The sequence below is a fragment of the Sipha flava genome, unplaced genomic scaffold, assembly GCF_003268045.1.
Source record: "Sipha flava isolate LNK unplaced genomic scaffold, YSA_version1 200_pilon_pilon, whole genome shotgun sequence".
NCBI lineage: Eukaryota > Metazoa > Arthropoda > Insecta > Hemiptera > Aphididae > Sipha > Sipha flava.
The window spans coordinates 272,118-293,131 of NW_020272785.1; the positions used below are offsets into that span (position 1 = coordinate 272,118).

Here is a 21,014-nt window from a genome sequence, read left to right on the forward strand (position 1 = left end):
AATATTTTGGTTTTTGTAAATAAGACCGCGAGCCGCATACGACTATGATGAGGGCCGCATGCGGCTCGCGAGCCGCAATTTGGCCACCCCTGTCATATCATAATAATATGAACAATTGTGTTAGTATACCATCAGTTTACGTCATTGTGTCAATAATAACAATAAAAATACTTTAATGATTTACCTGTGCATCTAATCGTTTAGATAATTAATATAATCATGAATTTTTTCTGCGATAACTAATTTTTGTAAAATGCATGCAAGTGTATTAACGTTCATTATAGCATAAGTTCATATTTTAAAATCAATAAGTATAATCTAATATAGAGTCTAAAACCACCAGGTTAAAAATTATTTTATATAAAATATATTTTAATCAAAATAAAAACAATCTTCAATATATACCAACCTATTGCAAAAAATAATTAGTTTAATATTACATAAAAATATAATAAATAGAATTGGTACAAATAAATCTATAAATAGGTATGCGCATGGAAAAAAAAATTTACAATTAAATTTATAAAAAATAAAAAATTATAATTTTATGTAGTTATTATTGTTGATGGTGTAATATAAAATATTATTTGTACAATTGTACATGAAGTGCTCAACGGTTATTACGTTATTAATGCTTTTATAATATTATTATTAAATTTAAAATTATTTATTTTTCTATAACTGCAATTCTAATTGTTATAACATTATGGGAAATAAAAGAAAAAATACAATTCTATCTTTTTTAAAAAAAAAAACAAAATCTAATGAAGACAAAAACACAGATAAAAATACTGAGGTAAGAATGATACGATTCAATTTATTAAATATTGAGGACATTTATTTATGAAAAAGGCTCAGAACTTTATGTGCTTAAAAGTACTAAAATATACGCATAAATTTGCGTTAAAAAACGGCTGCAACACGATTGCGCAATTTTTCCTTTTTTGACCCAACTAATTACTTATTTTTTACACCACGATTGCGCAAAAAATTTGCAACACAATTGCACTCTGATCCCTTTTTACCTGATAAAATTACAACACCATTGCGCTCCAAATTATATGTGTGTATAATAATTTATATACAACATAAAATAATGTATACAATACATACTTTCTACATATAATTTTCATATACATGTACTCAAACTTATTACCTATTAATTCACAATTTTTTTTTTCACTTAATACAGGCTTAGAACTGTCAACAAATTATCATCGTTGTCTTGGTTAAAAATTGTTTTTTTCTAAATTACATGTACCTATGTTAAGTATGTATTGTACACATTATTTTATGTTGTACAAAAATGATTATACATAGTATATACACGTATAATTTGGTGCGTTATGGTTTTGTGATCTTAACAGATAAAAAGGGATCAGGGTGCAATCGTGGTGTAATTAGTCGGGTCAAAAAAGGAAAAATTGTGCAATCGCGTTGTACCGTTAAAAAACATCAAAATATGCGGTATAATATGCAATAGAAAATTGGAAAATAATTCCTTAAAAAATAATAGACTGACTACTGAATAGTGTGCACTGTACAATTAAGTCGCTTGTATGCAGATGTATGCAGTATTATAACGAACATAAATGATATTGTGTATAAGCTGATAACCTAATGGTTAAACATAATTGTTTACGAATTACCTATGGTGATACAATTTATTTATGTCATGTTACAAAATAACAATACAATGGTAAATTTGTATAAAAATAAATACGGGCCAACGGTGGTCATTATTACGAGTTCTCGGTACTATAAAGATTATAATATTATTGTTAAGTGCATTTGAAGCCGGAGTAATACAAATAATAGACGTTGATGATTTAATTTATTTGGTCAAACGATATAAAACTTAGAATTTTGGTTGTCATATATCTAATATTTTATTATTAAACTATACATTTTATTAAAAAATGTTGTTAAATCCATAAAATATGAATATAAATGTTCTAAAACCCAAATATGCGAATTGGTATAAAAAATAACAAAATATGCAAAATTATGCTACAACAATTTTTATACCTAAAATATACATACTATGAATCGAATTTGTATCGAATCAGAATTTCAATATGCACTTTATAGATAAATATGCAAATGCCTAAGGTTCCAAGGATTGGTTATGAATTACCTTACTCGTTAAATGTTCTAACAGGTATAGTCTATACTATACAATTATTAGGTACCTATAGACTCTATAGGTACCTAATAATTGTAAATTTTACAGGAAATTGTGAATGATTACCATTTATCTAAAGATACTGAATATGACATTTAAAAAGACAATAAATTGAATCAAACAAATTCACATGAAGTAAGAACTTAGAGTTCTAAATTATTAAATATAATTAATGAATTTTAAATGTTAATTTGTTGTACAATGTACATACAAAATACATGAATATTATATTATACTATTTTATTCATAAAAAAAAAAAAAAAACAAAGTTGGTTATCAGCAGGGCTCGGAAGTTAAAGCATTTATTTATTTTTATGGATTGACTTAAAATGTAACAGAGTGCTATGGAAGTATATGTCAAGTTATAACACGTACATATTGTTGTCAATATTAAATTAATCAAAAACGTTTTTCCTGTACCACCAGGAACGTCCAAGAAGTAAATCCTTCCAGTTCCATCATTTATTACTTTCATAAGAGTATCAAATACATACTTTTGTTCTTCATTCAATAGTGGAAGATTTATTTGAATCGATTCTTTCAAAGTATTAAATCATACGATTTTTCACGTTGTAACTCTTGATGAAAAGCATTGTGCATTAGGCAATTGGGCGCAGCCATCCTCAATTGACATCATCAAGTACATATCCTCTATCATCAATGGAAATTAATGCCTGATTGTAAATTTTTTCACATATTTGTAAATTCAGATTCCCTGTTCTATTGCGTATATTAAATAAAACATCGTCACACATATTATCTTAGTATTTTATCCACAAATCAATTGGTTTTGATGGGAAGCATGTTCATATGATAGTGGAAAACAATGTTCGTATTTGATGCGTTTGTGATAAAATTACAGCATCATTGAGAGTTTGACCCCAATGTGTATCGTTTTATAACAGAAGCAAACGATAACAGGCTTCTGTGTAAGATCCACACAATTCACCATCAACTGTTCGTAAATGTTGGAATGATGTTGGACTACGCACATTGACTAATAGCAGCCATAAATAAAAACATTCATTATTGCTTGGTTTTGGATGAACAGAATAAATTCGACCTATTGCATCGGTTGAATATACACTTAGGTATATATACACCTTCCATTTTCTAAATTCACGGCTAAGTGAACAACTGTGAGGTGTCTTTTATGAATTGGAAAATAAAATAATCACCGAAATGCTGCATTATTGCTAACATAGCGGCCCATTTGGTATTGAGTACTTCATCATTTGAATTCTCTGCACCAAATCCAATCATTACCATATCACTTCCTTTGGTTACATATTTACATATGTACCTACTTGATAGATTTTACTGAATGGCAAGATTCAACATTAATGTAAGTTTTGAAAGTTTTTTTTTCTATTTCAATAACTTGTTCATTTACTTTGACAATTGTTGATCTTTCATTGTCTGCTAGTGATCAACGCCGATAGAGTGGGTAATTATAATTTCCAGTAATTGTTTTCGATATTAATGTCCGTGGATAGCGCTTTGAACATATATAATCTATCATAGACGGTTAAATACTTATATTGTCTGGAAATTATCGTTTTTGTATTAAGATGTTAACTTTTTGGTTAAGTTCAAACTGAAAAATTGAATTAAATTTAATTGACTTTAAATTTTACTCTTTTTTAATATTCTGTATGAGAATATAGAAAAGTGTTGTTTTTAGACTTCTTCAGGTAATTTTTTAAATGTTTCTTCGTAAGAACCATCCTCGTATTTCAAGGAATGTATAAAAAAAGAATTAGCCAAATTGGTCCGGCCGTTTTCGAGTTTTAGCGAGACTGACGAACAGCAATTCATTTATATAAATGTATTTTTATATTAGCTAATAAACATTTAAATTACAAAATTATATACCTATTTTGTTTTCATATCAAAATAAAAAAAAAAAAGAGTCATTCGGTATAATGGTTTACGTTTAGGGATTTCAAAATTTGGTAACCCTACCTATTACTATTATTCAGTTTGAGGACCGAAGAGATGAAGGACGAATTTCCACCACTATTATTTAAATAATAAATTAATTTATATTTATAGAATAAAAACTGTTTTTCTATACATAATGAGTAATGTGTATTTAAATGTGAATTAACATGAACACATTTGGCGGTGCTAATTTCGAAAATGGGGGTGCTAAGTACACCCAAGTCCCCCCTAAATTGCGCCTGTGAAAGACAGTACAGAATTTATAATAAATACCTTTCATACATGGATGACAATATTTACACAACGATTGACTACGTTAACGTTTAACGTTCAGTACGACCGTCTCTGAGATAATAATGTAATAATATTATTAACCTATCCCGCGAAGACGTCGTCACGTAGACATTGGACGCGGCAACGGTTTGTCGAGACAGCTGCGATACGGCGTAGAAAGCAATCTATGGAGGGTTGTATATGTTTTATTGTTTATGTTCTATTCTGTTTTATACTTATTGTATAAGGTCTATGGTTTTATAATAAAATTAATTTGTTGTAAAATATGTTTATGCACACAACCATGTTTTTTTTTATCAGAAAGTCGTAGTTGGTGATACGTATTATCATTTGAATATGTTAAATGGTTGTATTTGGTTGTATTTACTATAGTGTATAGTTATAAAAAAATACGAATTGCACTACGAATACTGAAGTGTAAGTTGTAGTTATAATTTCTACACCACCGGCGGCATAATATCAATATTGCATTTTATGTGATCCACGATTTTTTTTCAAATAGTCATACCAAATAGGTGTTAATATTAACTTGACCAATCAGCGGAAATCTATCAGTTATACGATGTATTTTATAATGTAACTAATGTAGAATGATGTATCACTTACTTTAACGTTTCATTTGCGGATAAATATAAAACGTTTTCTCGTAACTTTCATTATAAGAAATTCCAATCAATATAAGATATGGACGCTGATGGCATTAATGTTGTGTTTGATATGGAGACATTCTCAAAGGTATTTTATTAGACATTTTTTATTTATCTTTTTTTTTTTTTAATTTGTGTATAATGTGTTTAATTCTAACAATTAATAATAAAATATATTGATTAAACAGAACTAAGAAGATAACACCAATTGTTAATACTATATACCTATTAACTAATAGGTTATAATTCTACAAAAAATATATTATAAACATGGTAGATGCTATACTACTACTTACAAGTTACATTGTATAAACATTGGTTTTTATCAATAAAAAATAAAAATATTAAAATGATCTCAAAATTTTAATTAATTAATTGAATCTTAAGGAATAAATAACTTAATGCTTTTAATATTTCTCTGTTTATGATTGTTTTTTCATACTACAATATAAAATCACTTTCCTGAATTTAATTCTACAATTTATAATTTTAGTTTTACATTAAATTATAATTTAAATCCTTTAAAAATTAAATACCTTGTATTTATGAAAGTTCAAAAATCTATTTTATTTAGGATAACTTAAAAGTTTATTTTATAATTATAGAACACTTTAAAATAATACTGCTTAAAAAATATTTAGGTACCTATTCATAAATATGTTTTATATAGGAATCATTTTCTGTGGATGAATTTTTAACTGAAAATCGCAATAAAATGACACTAGAAAACATGAGAGTTGAAATGGGTATCTTTCTTAAAGATCTACGAAACAAGATGATTAATTCATTAAATGATGACTGTGACAAATATTTTCTTCTATCTAAGGGATTAATTGGTATTGATCAACAATTGGCTACCTTAAAACCTGGTTTATGTTCATTAAGCAATTCTGTTAATGTATGTTATTACGTACATAAAGACATAACTAGAAATTTAATTCTGTTATTATTTTTATTTAGTTAACTAAAAGTAATTTAGAAAATACATTGCATGATCTGGACAGTGAAATACAATTGAATAAGAGATTATGTAAAGATAAACAGGCACTTAACGCTATTGTAAAAGTACAAAAATCTCTAAACAAACTAGATGAATTATTATTGGAACAAAATTATGATAGTATAATTGTTTTATCCCGAGCTGTGGCTGAATATAATCAACTTGTGTCTAGTATGACCAAATGTAGTAGTTTATTGAAAACTATACATCTTAAGGTATAACCGTTACAATAACTAATCAATTAGAGTAAAAAGAAACATTCAATTTAATATTTATATTTTATAGCTGGGTACAATTTTGTTTTTAGAGACAATCATTACTGAATGATTCACTAATGGACAAATTAAATCAAGTATTTGTTTCTTCGGTGGCAACTAAAAAAAATACTATGAAACGGTTGCTTGAAATGTATTTATCTCTAGGTAGAATTAAATCTGCAGAAAATATTTGTCAGGTTGATATTATTAAACCAGTAATGGAGTCTATATTGAATGAAAATTATTTAAGAAATTGTAAAGGTGGCTTAAAAGAGTTGTACAATCAATGTTATACATTCCTCCAAGGAGATTTAAAAAATTTACTTCAAGCTGCAGCTGATCAAAATAATGAGTATATTTCACATACAATTGTATTTATTAATTATTAAGACAAAATTAATTTAATATATTAATAGATAAACAAATAGTATATAAAAAAATTATATATTTATATATTAATCTCGATTTTATTGACTTTGTATTACATTATGATGATGAATTATTAATTTGAAAACCGTTTGTATTTTACAAATATAATAATACTCTGGATTAAGCATTTATTTCTATGTATAAACTATTTGTTTATTTATACAGTATATCCCATAAGTCCCGTATCCTGTATCACCATTAATATCTCCATGGGAAATCAATATATTTAAACACGGTTTTTTTTTTTAAATACTTAATATGCAAATTCTGATTGAATGGCATAAAATTCAATTTTTTTTTAAAAAAATTCAAATATTCAAAAAACATTTTTTATGCATTTCAGAACTTTCAATTTTTAAGATAGCCATTTTCTTGAGCATATTTTTTAAAATGGTTAAAAAAAATATATTAAAATTGAATAAAAATTCTACTACTAAGTATTGTAAAAAAAAACCGCGTTTAAATATATTGATTTCTCGTGGAGATATTAAGGGTGATACGGGACTTATGGGGCATACTGTATATTAATTTATGAGTATTAACCATTTACTAATTTTTATTTTTAATTAAATTTTTATTATTTTATTAAATTAATTTATACATAATGTTAGTGAACTATGGCATAATTATAAAACAATTGGTTGAATAGTGCTGCTCCAAAGACACATTTTCTAGAGATTTTTTTTTTTTTATAACATACTATTAAAATTGATATTGTTTATGAATTGTTCTAAAATATATCAATTAATAAGAAATTTTCATTGACCGTAAGGTATAATGCATATAGGTAATAGTATTAAGTTAATACTATTTATAATCAATGCCACTATATCTACAGCCTATTTAATAATTGAAGACTAATGTGGCCCTCTGTATAATTCTTTGTCCCTTCGTTCTTATAAAGTTTATTATTTCAAATTTATTTAAATAACATAAAACTATTAATTATTAAAAGTTGTTATGCTTTTAGTTAATTTTTTTTCAACTGTTATGTGCATTCCTAAAATTTTTATTTTTTTAATGTATTAATGGACCAAATAATAAATTTAATTTGTTTAGCAATGAGTTAAGTTTTAGTAATTTAATTAACATTTATACTTAAAATATTTATTTAAAAAAAAATAAAAATATTTATTATTATTAAATGTATAACTTATCCTCAAAGTTATCATAGAAAGTGGCTAATTATTAAAGCCTGTAGAGTTATACAATTTTAATGTGTTTCATGAAGGAATTAATTTTTTCCAAAAAATATATTTTATAACCAAAAATATTGTCTTAAACCTAAATATAATCCATTTACAAACTGATAAAAATTTAAATTTTTTTCTATTTTAAAATATATTATATGTACTAATCTAACTAGTGTATTACCCTAATTGTCAGATACAGCAGAAATTAATTAAAAAATGCTGTATACTAGTTAACTTAAAACTTTCCTTCTGAATATAAAATATATATAATACTAAAATATATTTTATTTATTTTCAGAAATTATGTGTTTGAGAAATTTGATTTTATTTCAAAAAGCTTTTGGCCTGTTGTTTTTGATCAAATAAAAAACAATTTACAAAGTATCTTTAACTTCAGGGAACCTGATATTTTCATACAAGTATACATTTTTTCATAATACAATTAAATAATTTAAACAATATTATAACTAAAATACAATTATTTTAGAATTATAAAGTAACTTTTAATGAATTTATGAAACATTTAAATGAACTGTCAATCTCACAGTATGAAACTGAACCATTACACAAAATGCAAAGTTGGAACGATTTTAAAAAATGTTGGAATTTGCCGATTTATTATCAATATCGGTAACATTTACATACTTTCATTATTTAATATTTTTCCTTTGAAGCCATTTTTAAATTGATTATATTTTAAAGTATTTATATTAGAATAAATCAGATTACCATTTTTCTTAGATTTTGGTTTAAAATTATTGAATTGAATTTATATTTTAAGGTTTCAAGAAATTGGAATTTGTGCTGAAAATGTTATGAATAATGAAAGTTATGAATTATGTAATGATGAAACATTTAAACTTAAAGTTACAAAAACAGTATGGGATTGTATGAATTCTTGTTTAGATCCAAACATATTCATAGTTCAATTGAGTCATAGGTTATTAAAATTGAACTGATTAATGGAAAAATAAGTTTAATTTACATACATAATGTTACATTATTTCAGATTTTTCAAATTTATACTGCAGTTAATATCTAGGTATCAAACTTGGGCAAAAGATGCTAATGTTAAATCAAAAACTGAATTGAATGACTTTAGCACTCGTATTACATTTCTTGAAGACTTGGAAAGTGATTTGAAAATATTTTATTTTAAATTAAATGATATATATTTAATGTTTGAACAATTATTATGCACAAAGGTGCCAGTTGACATTTTAGAGTTACAAAAAAGTGAGTGCACTACAACTTGGTATAATTATATCTTTTAATTGTATTTTATATATTTACCCATTTTTTGTGTAGGTTGTATTCTAGACATAAATTTAAACTCTTTAATAAATGATATAAATAAGTGTAAATTACAATCTGTGACGGATGAAGTAATGTCATATGTAATAAGAGTAACCGATGTACCAAGGTTATTTAGACATACAAATCGAGATTATCCAAGAGAACCATGTGCTTATATGAAATCAATTGTGACAACACTGAAAACTTTACAAAACAAAATCTGCCAAAAGCAAGTATTGGATCATATTGTTACTCAGTAAGTAAAAATATATTTATTTATTTATAAATAAGAACGGGCTAGGAGCTCAAAAGTACAACACAATTATGATAGTAAATACGAAAAATATAACAATAAAGTAAGCAACGCCAAACAATATCTAATAGACAAATGGCAATTGTATAAAAAATAAATATAAAACAAAAGTAAAAAAAAAGGTAAAAATAATAATAACATATTGAAGTACTATTATTAAGCGTTTTAAAAGAAGCATAGGTGCTCGTTACAAATGCACATCATATGATGAATGGGATTATTTCTACCGTAGTTGGTGCTGTAAAAAGGAATAACAAAGGAAGAATTAGGACCTAGTTATGTGAGAGGGAATTTTAAAATTAATTAGAGAAAGAAAAAAGGGAGCATTCACATGTCCGTCAATCAACTTATGCAAAAACACCAAATTTGCTGCAACTCTTCTATCAACCAGGGATAAGAGTCCAAGTTTGTTCATAAAAGGTCTATAATCATGCGATGGATGTGAAATATGTAAAATAAATGACACCGAAGAACAAAAACACCTCTGGACTTTCTCTATTTTAGAATATATATCTGTTAGTTTTTACAATTAATTAATATGTATTACAGATATGTTGCTTATGTTGATGATGTTATGAAAGCAATAAAAAAAACTGAAGAAAGCTTAAGAAAATTGAAGAAAATTAGAGATCCAAACTACAAAGTGAATTCTGATGATGATAAAATTCGACGTCAACTGTCATTGGATGTGAATTACTTATTGTTGTCTGTAAGTAAAATTTAAGCTTTTTAAACTTCTGTATATTATACTCTTATTACACATCTACATTGTTGTCCCTTTAATATTCACTTTATTAAACACTGAAAATTAATTTTAATTTAAAATAATTAGCCAAAAGTAAATTGATTTAACTGATAAATTGTTTAATTTTTTGTAATCCGTGGTATTTCTGGATGTTGCTTATGGTAAGGTTACAGCTGTTGGGTAAATTTATATTGAAACAATTGATTCAGATGTTAACAGTTTCTTCTTTTAGGTCAGTGGTTCTACGTAGAAAGTCCTAACTACTATGATGTATTAAATATAATCATGATTCATAGTAAAATTAAATAAACAATATTTTTACAAATTATAACTAAATGTTATGAATTGTATAAATTGTAGCTGTAACAATGTTACAATGCCCATGTAAATAATTGCTTGTTAAATACCCTACAAAAATCAGGTATTTTTGTTGAACATTTGTGAACTATTTGTGGCAATAGACATTTTAGCTTATTGCTAATTTTATTAATTTAAAAAGTAAGATTCAATTTTTTTTTTATACATATACGTCTGTTTTCAGTGCATAGCACTTATAAATGTATTTTCAAGTGCTTTAAGTTCTAAGTCATGATTGTTACTACAACTTAACTAATACTATGTATATGTAAAAAAAATGGGTTGTTACTCCTTTACACTATCTCTGGACCACCTCCAGTGTAAAATCAGGATAAAATGTTTTCTTATCTCAATCCCTACACCAAAATTTCTAATTTCTAAGTTCTGCAGTTTAATTGGGTTTGTTGATGAGTGGTTGAATCGGACATCTTCCTTTACATGGATAATTTTTAGTTTAAAACTATTTATTAAAATGTATAAAATTTACTATTAAAAAATATTGAGACTTGAGCTACTTATTTTTTATATTCAAACTAAACAAAAAAACTTATTTAGTTTAATTTTAAAAAATATAACTTTATGAATACATAAAAATTTACCGTAAGCATTAAATCAAAAATTAAATTTTTTACAATGAAATCACATAAAATAATAGTTTCATATTTATTAATAAAAAGTTTTCAAATTTAAATTATTAATAATTTATTAAAATTAAATGACAATACTATATGAATAAGATACATATATTTTTAAAATAATATTCATAATATAAATATATTTATTCTTATTTATTACTTACACTTTTATAATGATTTATATAACCTTCAGCTTAATAATAAAAATATTACATTAATATAATAATATAGTTATTGAATACAGAATTATATTTTATGAGTTTGTTTGAACAATAAATAAAACACCTAAGTGAGTTTTATTAACAGAAAATTTGAATGAAAATAAAAAAGTAATAGTTACATTCTGTACCTTGAAATAATTTAACAATAGTACCTAATCATTTACGAAATACAAGTTTTAATAAATATTCATACTTCATATGTTTAAACATTTTACACAAGAAGCACCACATACAATTGGCAATTTTAAATATTAAAAAATGTAATGTTTCACACTCTAGTATTATAATTGATTAATGATAATAGATAATATATTTTATTTCAGATTGGAGGTATGCATTTACCAGATGTTAAAGATATTGAATTAAAACTGGAATCTGTTAAAGACACAATTGTTGTTGATAAATTACCATAAATATTAGAATTTTAATTGTAAAAATATATATTGTTAAAAACTTACCGATTTTGTATATTTTGTATTCATTTTTAACTTAAGCGGTAACCATAAAACTGTTCCAACATTGATCTTGCTTCATTCATATTGTCCGCATCCATTTCTTCTTCAACTGACCTCCTCATGCCATTCATAAACAATTCAAATGGATCAGCCACCATACGTCGTTGGTTTAACAAAGCTGTTGCATTATATTGTTTTATTTCATGTTTATTATCCAAATCCTATAGCATAAATTATTATTTTAGAAATCTGAATTCACATACTGTAAAATCAATTACTTCTGGTAATGGAGTCCATAATTTTACTTCATTATCAATACCGCTAGTTGCTAACATGAACTCTGAAGGATGGGGTTGTACACAATTTACAATTGAACTATCTCCTTTTAATACAAGTAAATTATTTTCTGTATATTTGTCCCATACAAAAAATAAACCATCATCTGAACCAGCAACTATGAATTGACTTTGGCTATAAACCAAATTGAACTTTAACTGTTTCAAATAATAAAAAAAAAAAAAAAAAATTAAAAAACTCTAGTTACCTTCCAAAAAAATTAGCTTCTTTGATATCAGTTGATGTATTGCAATGTCCATAATATCTTTGATGGTAATCATTAGCTTTTTTACGAAGATATGGCTCAAGTGTATTTTGAGGTTCTTGTGCCAGGTTTCGATCTTTTACTACTTCACTAATAATTTTTCTCAATTTTTCTTCTGTAAATTATAAATAAATACCCAACAAAGTATATGAGAAATTATAAAAAGACTAAAATCTAATGAACAAACAAATCAAAATATCAATGTAGTGATTACCTTCAATGAGTGCTTCTTTTTTTCTACGTATTGAATGATGTATATTGGAGTGAATTGTTAAGAAAGCTTCACTGGTATTGTATGACGGAAATCTTTTTTTAAATTCTTCGAGATACATTTTAGAATCATCTAGCATTCTTAATTCATATAGACATACTATAAGACGAAAATGAGCTTTCATGTGATCAGGATCCAATTTTAATGCAGTCACACAGTCTTTAAGAGCTGCATAATAGTCACCTTGCCATTTTCTTTTAATATAAGCTGCAGCTCTATTCGAAAACAATACACTAGATGACTTAAAAATATGTATGGCATAATTGTAAAAGTTAATAGCAGCCGTATATTCTTGTTTGTCAAAGTACTGATTTGCCTGTAAAATATATACATATATATATATATATATATATATATTTATTATTTTCAGTAATAAAATTAAATATTTTCAAAATAATTGATAAAATTTAACCTTTAACTTCAATTCTTCAACTTTTAGTGGTAACTTAGTATGTGTAGCCGGAATTGGATTGAATAATGTGTCTTTAGAAGTTCCTTCTCCATTTTCTCCTTAAACCAAAACATTTTTTCACAACATTTTTTAAATTTTAATGCTATGTCTTGAAAAAACTTACGATAAACTTTCATCACTTTTGGAACGTTGGAAAATGCATCTTGAACTTGTTTCGATAAATCATAAAGATATACGTATTCACTACCATAATTAACTAAAAGTTCTTGTCCATCAGGACTAAAAGTTAAATAAGTAATTCCAATATTTTTGTTTTTATTAGGAGGTAATTCAGGTCTATCAGGATGAATATGACCAGGTACAAAGTATTGAACAACATCATCAAGGGTTCGTTTAGCTTTTTTTGACCGATTTAGATCTGAATTAGAATTGAATACTAAACCTGAATACAATTCTGGAAATGCCTTGTGGTTTGGAATTAAGGACAATGAGGGAACCATTCTGCGATCGTACAATCTCACATAAGGATCATTAGCACCAACTGCAAGCTGTTCAGTTCTTAGTTGATTTATGTCCAAACATTTAGCTTCAATACGTTCTCCTTCATAATTATAAATGGACAAAATACCTATTTTATTATGGTCAGAACTACATTCATGATTCATTCGCATATCATGTTGTCTGTATGAACATAAACAAATAATGTTATATTTACAATGATACATTTTATTTATGTATAACAGATTTTATACAAATAAATTTCACTTTGAGTAAAAATATATACCTAATAATGCCGTCCTCCGATGCACTCCAGAAAACACTGGGTGTATCATTTGCTACAGCTATTCTTTTTACTCTTCCTTCAGCACATGTGCAAATACTTAATCTTTTTCCTGTAGTTAAATTATATGTATGTGAATTCCAATCAGCTGCTCCAGTTGCAACTACATCATCATTGCAATTAGGTAAAAACTATATCAAACAATAATTGTACTGCAATTATAACTAAGCATAATAAATATGTTTTAAATATTATTTACAATTCATTTCAAAAATAAATACTAAGTATGTTTACTTTTTCAAACAGACAGTAAAATATATCAAACAAGAAAATAATGTATTATTGTTAGTAAAAGACAATAACTAAGGGTTAAACAATAAATAAATACTGAAACATTGAAAACATTTTTTTTTGTCAATATTAATTTTTTACCACAAAATCTTGAAAGCAAATTCTATAAATTAGTATTAAAATAGCAAAACTATTAAATACTTAACTAGGAGTACATTTATCTAAACTCAACTTTGTTAAATATAAATAATGAATGAAAATCAAATTTTAGAGTTTTTAACAGAATCACTTTATTGCCACTTTAATAAATTACTTAATACTTTTACAATTAGTTAAAAAAAAAAATCATTTACAGCATATTTAAAACCTTAAGAAAAAAATGAAGTTGGCAGTCTTATTTAAACCTATAAGTATATAGGTTTATATATTAAACAGGAAAGTTTTATTAATTATTAATCATATTTAAAAATATTTCATATTTATTCTCAGCATATGAATAATACAAGAAAAACTACTTGAAAAATTGAAAAATAATTTCATCAGTCTAAGAAGCTTCTTAACTATTGTGGAATTATATATTTTTAATTCAATTTAAAAGGCATTCGATATCCATTCAGTTAATAGGGATGCAGTCAATTGGATACAAAACCTGGACATTAATTTATGATCTAAAGTTTCAAATATCTTCCAGCTATAATAGTCTCACTAAGCCCTTAATATCACTATCACTGTTAACCTAGTTTTTGTAATGTATAGATTAGCTTGACAAAAATTAAAAATAAAATAAAAATATGTATAGATTAGCTTATTTTTATTTTATTCTATTTTATGTTATCTATTTGTTAATATTCACATGTTTAATTTTGTTGCTCTACTTTGTCATATGAAATATTTATATATATTCAGTTTTAATACCTATCTTAAAAATAAAAAAATATTTCATGATATTTTATAACATTATTAAAAAAATCATAATTATCTCAAGTAAATGATAAACAAATATTAAAAATATTTATAGGATTCATAAAATATAATTTGATTTGAAGTGCAAAATATAGAATTGTCAATTTAATTATCATGTTCATGCATAATTATACTTAAAGATTTTATAACATTGAATAATTTTCAAATATAATATAAAGAAATTTAATTTTGGACAAATAATTAACTCAATTATATAATTAAGGTGGCTAAATTATAAGTTAATTAAACAATATCAACGATAAAGCTATATGAAATTTATTACAAATGTATGATACCAATTGGTGTTTTATACATACAGTGACTCTAATGATGTCAACCACAGTGAATAAATTAAATCAATTTAAAATAGGTAATTTATATCTTAATATACATAAAACGTACCTTAACAGTAAATATATTACCACGATGTAATGTTTTAATACTAGTTTTAATTTTATGTGCAAATGGATCCCATAATATAACTTGAAAGTCGTCGGATGCGGATGCCAATGTACTAAAAAGTAATAGAAAAATATTTATAAGATACAATAAAATAATATTCCCAATAAGATTATCAAATGTATGATATAAAAATATTTTAGATACCTTCCACTGCCATTCCACTGTAGACAATTAACACACCCTTGATGGCCATTTAAATTAGTGAGCAACCCAAGTTTTGAAATACATTTGTTATTCAAGTTATTTTTTAATGCATATTTGGTCTTTATGTGGTCCTAATAGTCAAAAGTTGTTTTAAAATAAAGATATAACGAATAAAAAAAGTATATATATATATATATTACGTTCAATTCTCGATCTCTCATCAACTGTAAAATGTTCCGACGCTTTGTTTCAAAAGACATTGTAGCAGGTTTAATAGTGAAAAATAGTATTGAGAGCAAATAAATATTTCAATAGCGTTATACCATGATGAAACTATACATTTAAAACTATATTCAATAAACCAATAACTAGATATTAGTTTATATCATAAATGTTTAAATAAAGTATATCTTAAACCAGAGTAAATTCACAAAATCACGAATTTTAAATTCGTGCACAGTGTCGACTCAATCTATTTAACATAAGATTAGAAATTTAATCTATAGTACAACAAACTTTAAATAAGATATTACATTTCTGAAAACTGATCAATGCACTAATCAGTAGTTTACTGTAAATGCTACAAGTAAATATTTCAGCGGAGTACACACATAGAGGATTTAGATATAATATTCATTTTAAGTTATCAACAAAAACTGGTGAAAATTATATAGATAATAAACACAATTATACCACAGTCTTATATACCATTTACCATGCCGTGTCGTGTCTTCTAAAATAATTATTTTTGATTGGTTGAACCATGTTGTTACATCAAGGTATACCGTGTAATAAAAACCGTAAAATTGATTTTAACCAACTTTTGAACGTGTGGTTACCAGTATAGCCAGATGGTACGATCTTGATTGGGAAATACAATCGTTTTAGCCTCTATACGATTCTCCACCAGAACCATTGATAGAATGAGAAACATATGATCTTTATAGAATAATTATAAAGTGAATAATGATAATATCAATGTACCTATTAATAGATATTTTTAATAGTTGTATTCTTCGAATTTCTAAAGTATAGTAAGTTATCAGCGATTAGAGTGAGAAATATACTACTGTTATAGAATAATTCAAAAATAAACAATGATAATACCAATGTACATATTCATAGATATTTTTAATATTTTTATTCTTCGAATTTAATATTTATAAGGTATAGTTATCAGTGCTGTATTGCGTATTTGCGTGTGTGGTGTTCCAATGTCCAATTTATATTGTCAATTTTAAATTTTGTTAGTACTCAGTATAAATATTAGATTTAGTCGAGAATTATTTTTATTACTTTCATTTATTCATCAAGCTGTTTTTGTTCACATTTGAGTTTTTAACAGTGAATAGTGAAAATGAAGTCGATCCAGAGACGTCAAATGTTGCAGAGGGGAAAGTAGCAAAAAGCTTGAACATAAAAAACAAAAATTTAGAAGTGAGTGGTTACAAGATTCTAAACTTTCTTATTAGTTGATTCCGGTGCCAAATAATCAATTGATGGCTAAGTGCAATTGTGTTCGTAAAAAATGACTGCTGAATTGTTAGTAATAAAAAAGCATTCTACCCCAAAAATACACACTCGTAATGTGCGTTCCATCGGGAGTCTGCAACCTCTTATAAAAGGCTTTGTAAATAATCAAACAAAATTGAATGAATTACAGAAAATTAAGAAAGCTGAATTACTATTAAATCGCCTTTTAAGTGAATTCAACTTATCCTTTAATGTTATAGATTACATAACTGCAATATATAATGTAGCATTTGACGATTCAAAAATTGCAAGTGGTATAAATCTTGGTAATACCAAAGCCACATCTATTGTGAACAATTTTATTGGTAAAAGTCATAGTGAGGAAATTAGCCATCATTCTAAAATCAACTTTTTTAGTGTTGTTAGCTTCTCGGTGGCGAGATAATGTCAAAAATCAAGCCGCTGGATCGGGAATCGAACTCGGGCCTCTTGCTTGCCGAACGATTGCTCTACCACTAAGCTACCCGACCACAGAGACCTTTGACATTATCACTATTTGACATTATCCAACGGGAGTTTACAGTGTCATCATAGATGAAAGCACAGATGTTGGGTGTGTAAAAACATGTATATGCGTGAAATTTTTTAATGTTTTTTATTTTTTAATTTTTCTAATAATAAGTTTCAAACCAAGTTCTTCAAACTTATACAACTATTTACTGATTCAAAAAGTGCAAATGAAGGTGCATTTGTTGAGAAGATATTTGGTGAACTTCTTAAAGCTTTTAACAAATCAGAAATTCCATTGGATAACATAATTGGTAAGTTAAAAATAAAAATATTTTTTATATAATAAAATACACTTATAAGATTTAAAATTACAATTTTTATTTATTTAAATATATTGAAATAGAAATTTTATAATTCTGTTATAAAAATCAATATATATCTAACTTATTTAACGAGTATTTATTTTTTGCAGGATTTGTATTTGATGGTTGAAACTCTATGATGGGTGCTATGATTTGTTTTGTTTATTTGTTTATTTTATGGTTAACTGATATTTAAAAGTTGTTAATATTTCATTTGTTTATTTATATTATCAATTTGAAATTGAAGTTAGCAATGTTTATTTTGTTTTGTATTTATAATTAATTATGAAAATATAATTATGGATTTATTAATTTTGTGTTTGATTTTTATTTGATTTGAAAATACGTCATTCTTAGTTTTGTTATTCTGTAATAAAAATTCAAATATAGATAACGTTTATCTTAGACTTGTTCTTATTATCACGGTTTAATAGCGAGAACCATAAGTCAAAAGTTTTATACGTTATTTTCGTTGATAGTACGATCATTTTGAAGCTCCTATACGACCTTCTCCCTTTGAAATACTGGCAACACTGGTGGTTACTGATTTTAATAGTAATAATTTAATATTCTGTGATAACATTAAACATAATAATATTCATTGACATAATTTATATATTTTGTCCTTTTAAGTTGCTGGTTTATGTAACTTAAAACTATAGATACATTGAAATAATATGCTATTCAAAATATATAAAATGTACATATATTAAATTATTAAATTAATAGAACAAACATCATGGCCATAGTAAAAATTAGTTATGATAATATCTAATAAAAAAAAACCGCGAAAATATGTGACCAAAATTTAATAGCATCACTATATTGGTATCACACATTTTCAAAACATGGTCTGGTCAAAAGGAGCGTCTAAACACAGGAATGTACCTTATGCGTTCTGCGCATGTGCGTTTTATTCACCACTATTATAAAGTTAGACTGTTATCAATATATTATTTCCAGAGTCTTATAATATAAGTATATATTATATAAGTCTATAATTATTTCAAATCACTATAATACAATAATATTATGAGTTTTGAATCCAACTATTTAAAAATAATTAAAAATTTGAATATACTACATACGTATTTTACATTTTTTTTGTGCTTCGACCATTTCAGTAAATTCATCATTATACATACCAGATAAATTAAAAAAAAAATCATAACAGCAATAACTATCTAATATGTTGAGATGGCTTTTAATAATGTTAATTTATATCTATATTTACCCAATTACCTATTTGAACATTTCATAAACCAGACTTTACCAAATTTATTACACAAAGGCTATTTACTAAATGTTTTGAGTATTAACAATACAATTCACAAACATCTCAAACATAAAAATACAATATTATCTAATATCTAAATAAATGACAATATCTTAATAGTAAGTAAAAGTATGAATTATCAAAACCAAGTAGTGTAGTGTGTTGAGTTGTTAGTTCAACACGGTAACACAATATTAGGATGTAAGAATATTAGAGATAGATTAATAACTTTATCAATAATACTTATTACGGTATTACTGATATTTTATTTAACACTTTTTAATTTAACATCAACATAGACAAAGTTAATGATAGTAACAAATATAAGCGGAGCGTATATACTGAATGGCTAGATACATTTGGTAGCTAATACTGTTTAGCAACTTTTTCCTACTCGAAATTCTGCGATTAGCACGTGGTTTATATTACTTATATTAATTTGTTTATAGTTATAATTGTAAATACGTAGTAACTATAAAATACGTATGAAAAAATTTAATGTATACATAATACATTAAATTAGAATGGAAACTGAACATCCCAATAATATACTACTACAAAAAAAAATTATAACGAAACTGATCATTATTATTTTACAACTAAAATAAAATGACAATATATTATTTACATAGGAAGTATGTAGTTAAATTTTGAATAGTTTGATTCATAACTCTTATTATTATGATTTGATATAATATATTGATAACAGCCTAACATTATGATAGTGGTGAATAAATTACGCGCAAGCGCAGAATGCATATGGTGCATTCCTGTTTTTAGACGCTCCTTGGTAAAACCCATCGAGATGTATATACCACAGATATCAGACATCTCGATGGTATAATCACAGGCTATATGAAAACTATATTTATATTTTATATAATCTGTCATAACGCCGTGTTCTGTGCATAGATAATAGAATCCCAACAAAAACACTTCGTCGAACTCCCTGTAAAAAATTGCTAAGTAAAAAAAACTAGTCATCTATAAGACTTCAGCATTATAAAGATGTGATATCATGAATAAATGCTAAGTAAATTAAATTTTCAATAAATTTATTCTATCTAAATCATTTATTTACTTTGCGAGAATTAATTTTCTTTATAAATTAATAATCAAGACTTTTTATAAAACAAATTTAGTAACATTTGTCATGGAAATTTGTTAAATAGTCCAGTTATAAACAGACATGTTTATTTGTCGAAATAAATAAATTCTCGCCAAGTAAATAAATGATTGAAATTGAATAAATTTATTGAAAATTTAATTTACTTAGCATTTATTCATGATATCACATCTTTATAATGGTGAAGTCTTATAGATGACTAGTTTTTTTTACTTAGCAATTTTTTACAGGGAGTTCGACGAAGTGTTTTTGTTGGGATATCAGTAGTTTTTTATAACATATTTTTATGTACTGACATGTAATATGAAATTGTTTATGTTTTTATTAATTTATTTTATTATGATGTTTGCTTATTTAATATATATATTATA

General features: G+C 25.4%; 3 protein-coding genes across 9 annotated transcripts; 2 read left to right on the top strand and 1 right to left on the bottom strand.

The window, feature by feature from the left end:
* The first annotated feature begins 4,766 nt into the window (after positions 1 to 4,766).
* LOC112682243 (conserved oligomeric Golgi complex subunit 2) lies at positions 4,767 to 11,977 on the top strand. The gene is made up of 12 exons (XM_025552776.1): positions 4,767 to 4,840; positions 4,926 to 5,158; positions 5,741 to 5,968; positions 6,031 to 6,285; positions 6,378 to 6,679; positions 8,248 to 8,368; positions 8,437 to 8,579; positions 8,731 to 8,889; positions 8,959 to 9,185; positions 9,258 to 9,501; positions 10,108 to 10,267; positions 11,840 to 11,977. The coding sequence occupies exons 2-12, from the start codon at positions 5,108 to 5,110 to the stop codon at positions 11,927 to 11,929; spliced, it is 1,980 nt and encodes a 659-aa protein (XP_025408561.1). The 5' UTR covers positions 4,767 to 4,840; positions 4,926 to 5,107; the 3' UTR covers positions 11,930 to 11,977.
* LOC112682242 (WD and tetratricopeptide repeats protein 1-like) lies at positions 11,567 to 16,531 on the bottom strand. 2 transcript variants are annotated; one of them, XM_025552775.1, is made up of 12 exons: positions 16,430 to 16,448; positions 16,097 to 16,368; positions 15,897 to 16,027; positions 15,693 to 15,804; positions 14,040 to 14,227; positions 13,419 to 13,936; positions 13,256 to 13,353; positions 12,787 to 13,159; positions 12,516 to 12,687; positions 12,250 to 12,442; positions 11,975 to 12,192; positions 11,567 to 11,891 (listed from the first exon to the last, which is right to left on the bottom strand). In XM_025552775.1, exons 2-11 carry the CDS (start codon positions 16,154 to 16,156, stop codon positions 12,001 to 12,003), a joined length of 2,037 nt encoding a protein of 678 aa, XP_025408560.1. In that variant the 5' UTR covers positions 16,157 to 16,368; positions 16,430 to 16,448; the 3' UTR covers positions 11,567 to 11,891; positions 11,975 to 12,000. The 2 variants fall into 2 exon arrangements, with proteins under 2 accessions (XP_025408560.1, XP_025408559.1); XM_025552774.1 differs by having other exon boundaries at positions 16,097 to 16,531.
* Positions 16,532 to 16,882: 351 nt separating this feature from the next.
* On the top strand, positions 16,883 to 18,444 carry LOC112682244. 6 transcript variants are annotated; one of them, XR_003148473.1, is made up of 6 exons: positions 16,883 to 16,930; positions 17,242 to 17,333; positions 17,630 to 17,734; positions 17,787 to 17,982; positions 18,052 to 18,190; positions 18,352 to 18,444. XR_003148473.1 is itself a non-coding variant. In XM_025552777.1 (2 exons), exons 1-2 carry the CDS (start codon positions 17,425 to 17,427, stop codon positions 17,927 to 17,929), a joined length of 453 nt encoding a protein of 150 aa, XP_025408562.1. In that variant the 5' UTR covers positions 16,937 to 17,424; the 3' UTR covers positions 17,930 to 18,043. The 6 variants fall into 6 exon arrangements, 1 of the variants encoding a protein (XP_025408562.1); XR_003148472.1 differs by lacking the exon at positions 16,883 to 16,930 and adding an exon at positions 16,937 to 17,142; XR_003148471.1 differs by lacking the exon at positions 16,883 to 16,930 and having other exon boundaries at positions 16,937 to 17,333.
* Positions 18,445 to 21,014: the final 2,570 nt, after the last annotated feature.

Bases quoted from the DNA above. Each gene is read 5' to 3' on its own strand.
- LOC112682242 (XM_025552774.1), bottom strand. From the start codon at position 16,156: ATGTCTTTTGAAACAAAGCGTCGGAACATTTTACAGTTGATGAGAGAT. The intron at 16,028-16,096 runs GTAATATATATA...TTTGACTATTAG, and splicing joins TGAGAGATCGAGAATTGAAC to GACCACATAAAGACCAAATA. The intron at 13,160-13,255 runs GTTAAATTTTAT...TATATTTTACAG, and splicing joins TTGAAGAATTGAAGTTAAAG to GCAAATCAGTACTTTGACAA.
- LOC112682244 (XM_025552777.1), top strand. From the start codon at position 17,425: ATGACTGCTGAATTGTTAGTAATAAAAAAGCATTCTACCCCAAAAATA. The intron at 17,735-17,786 runs GTAAAAGTCATA...CAACTTTTTTAG, and splicing joins TATTGTGAACAATTTTATTG to TGTTGTTAGCTTCTCGGTGG.
- LOC112682243 (XM_025552776.1), top strand. From the start codon at position 5,108: ATGGACGCTGATGGCATTAATGTTGTGTTTGATATGGAGACATTCTCA. The intron at 6,680-8,247 runs GTATATTTCACA...ATTTATTTTCAG, and splicing joins GCAGCTGATCAAAATAATGA to AAATTATGTGTTTGAGAAAT. The intron at 9,502-10,107 runs GTAAGTAAAAAT...TATGTATTACAG, and splicing joins TTGGATCATATTGTTACTCA to ATATGTTGCTTATGTTGATG.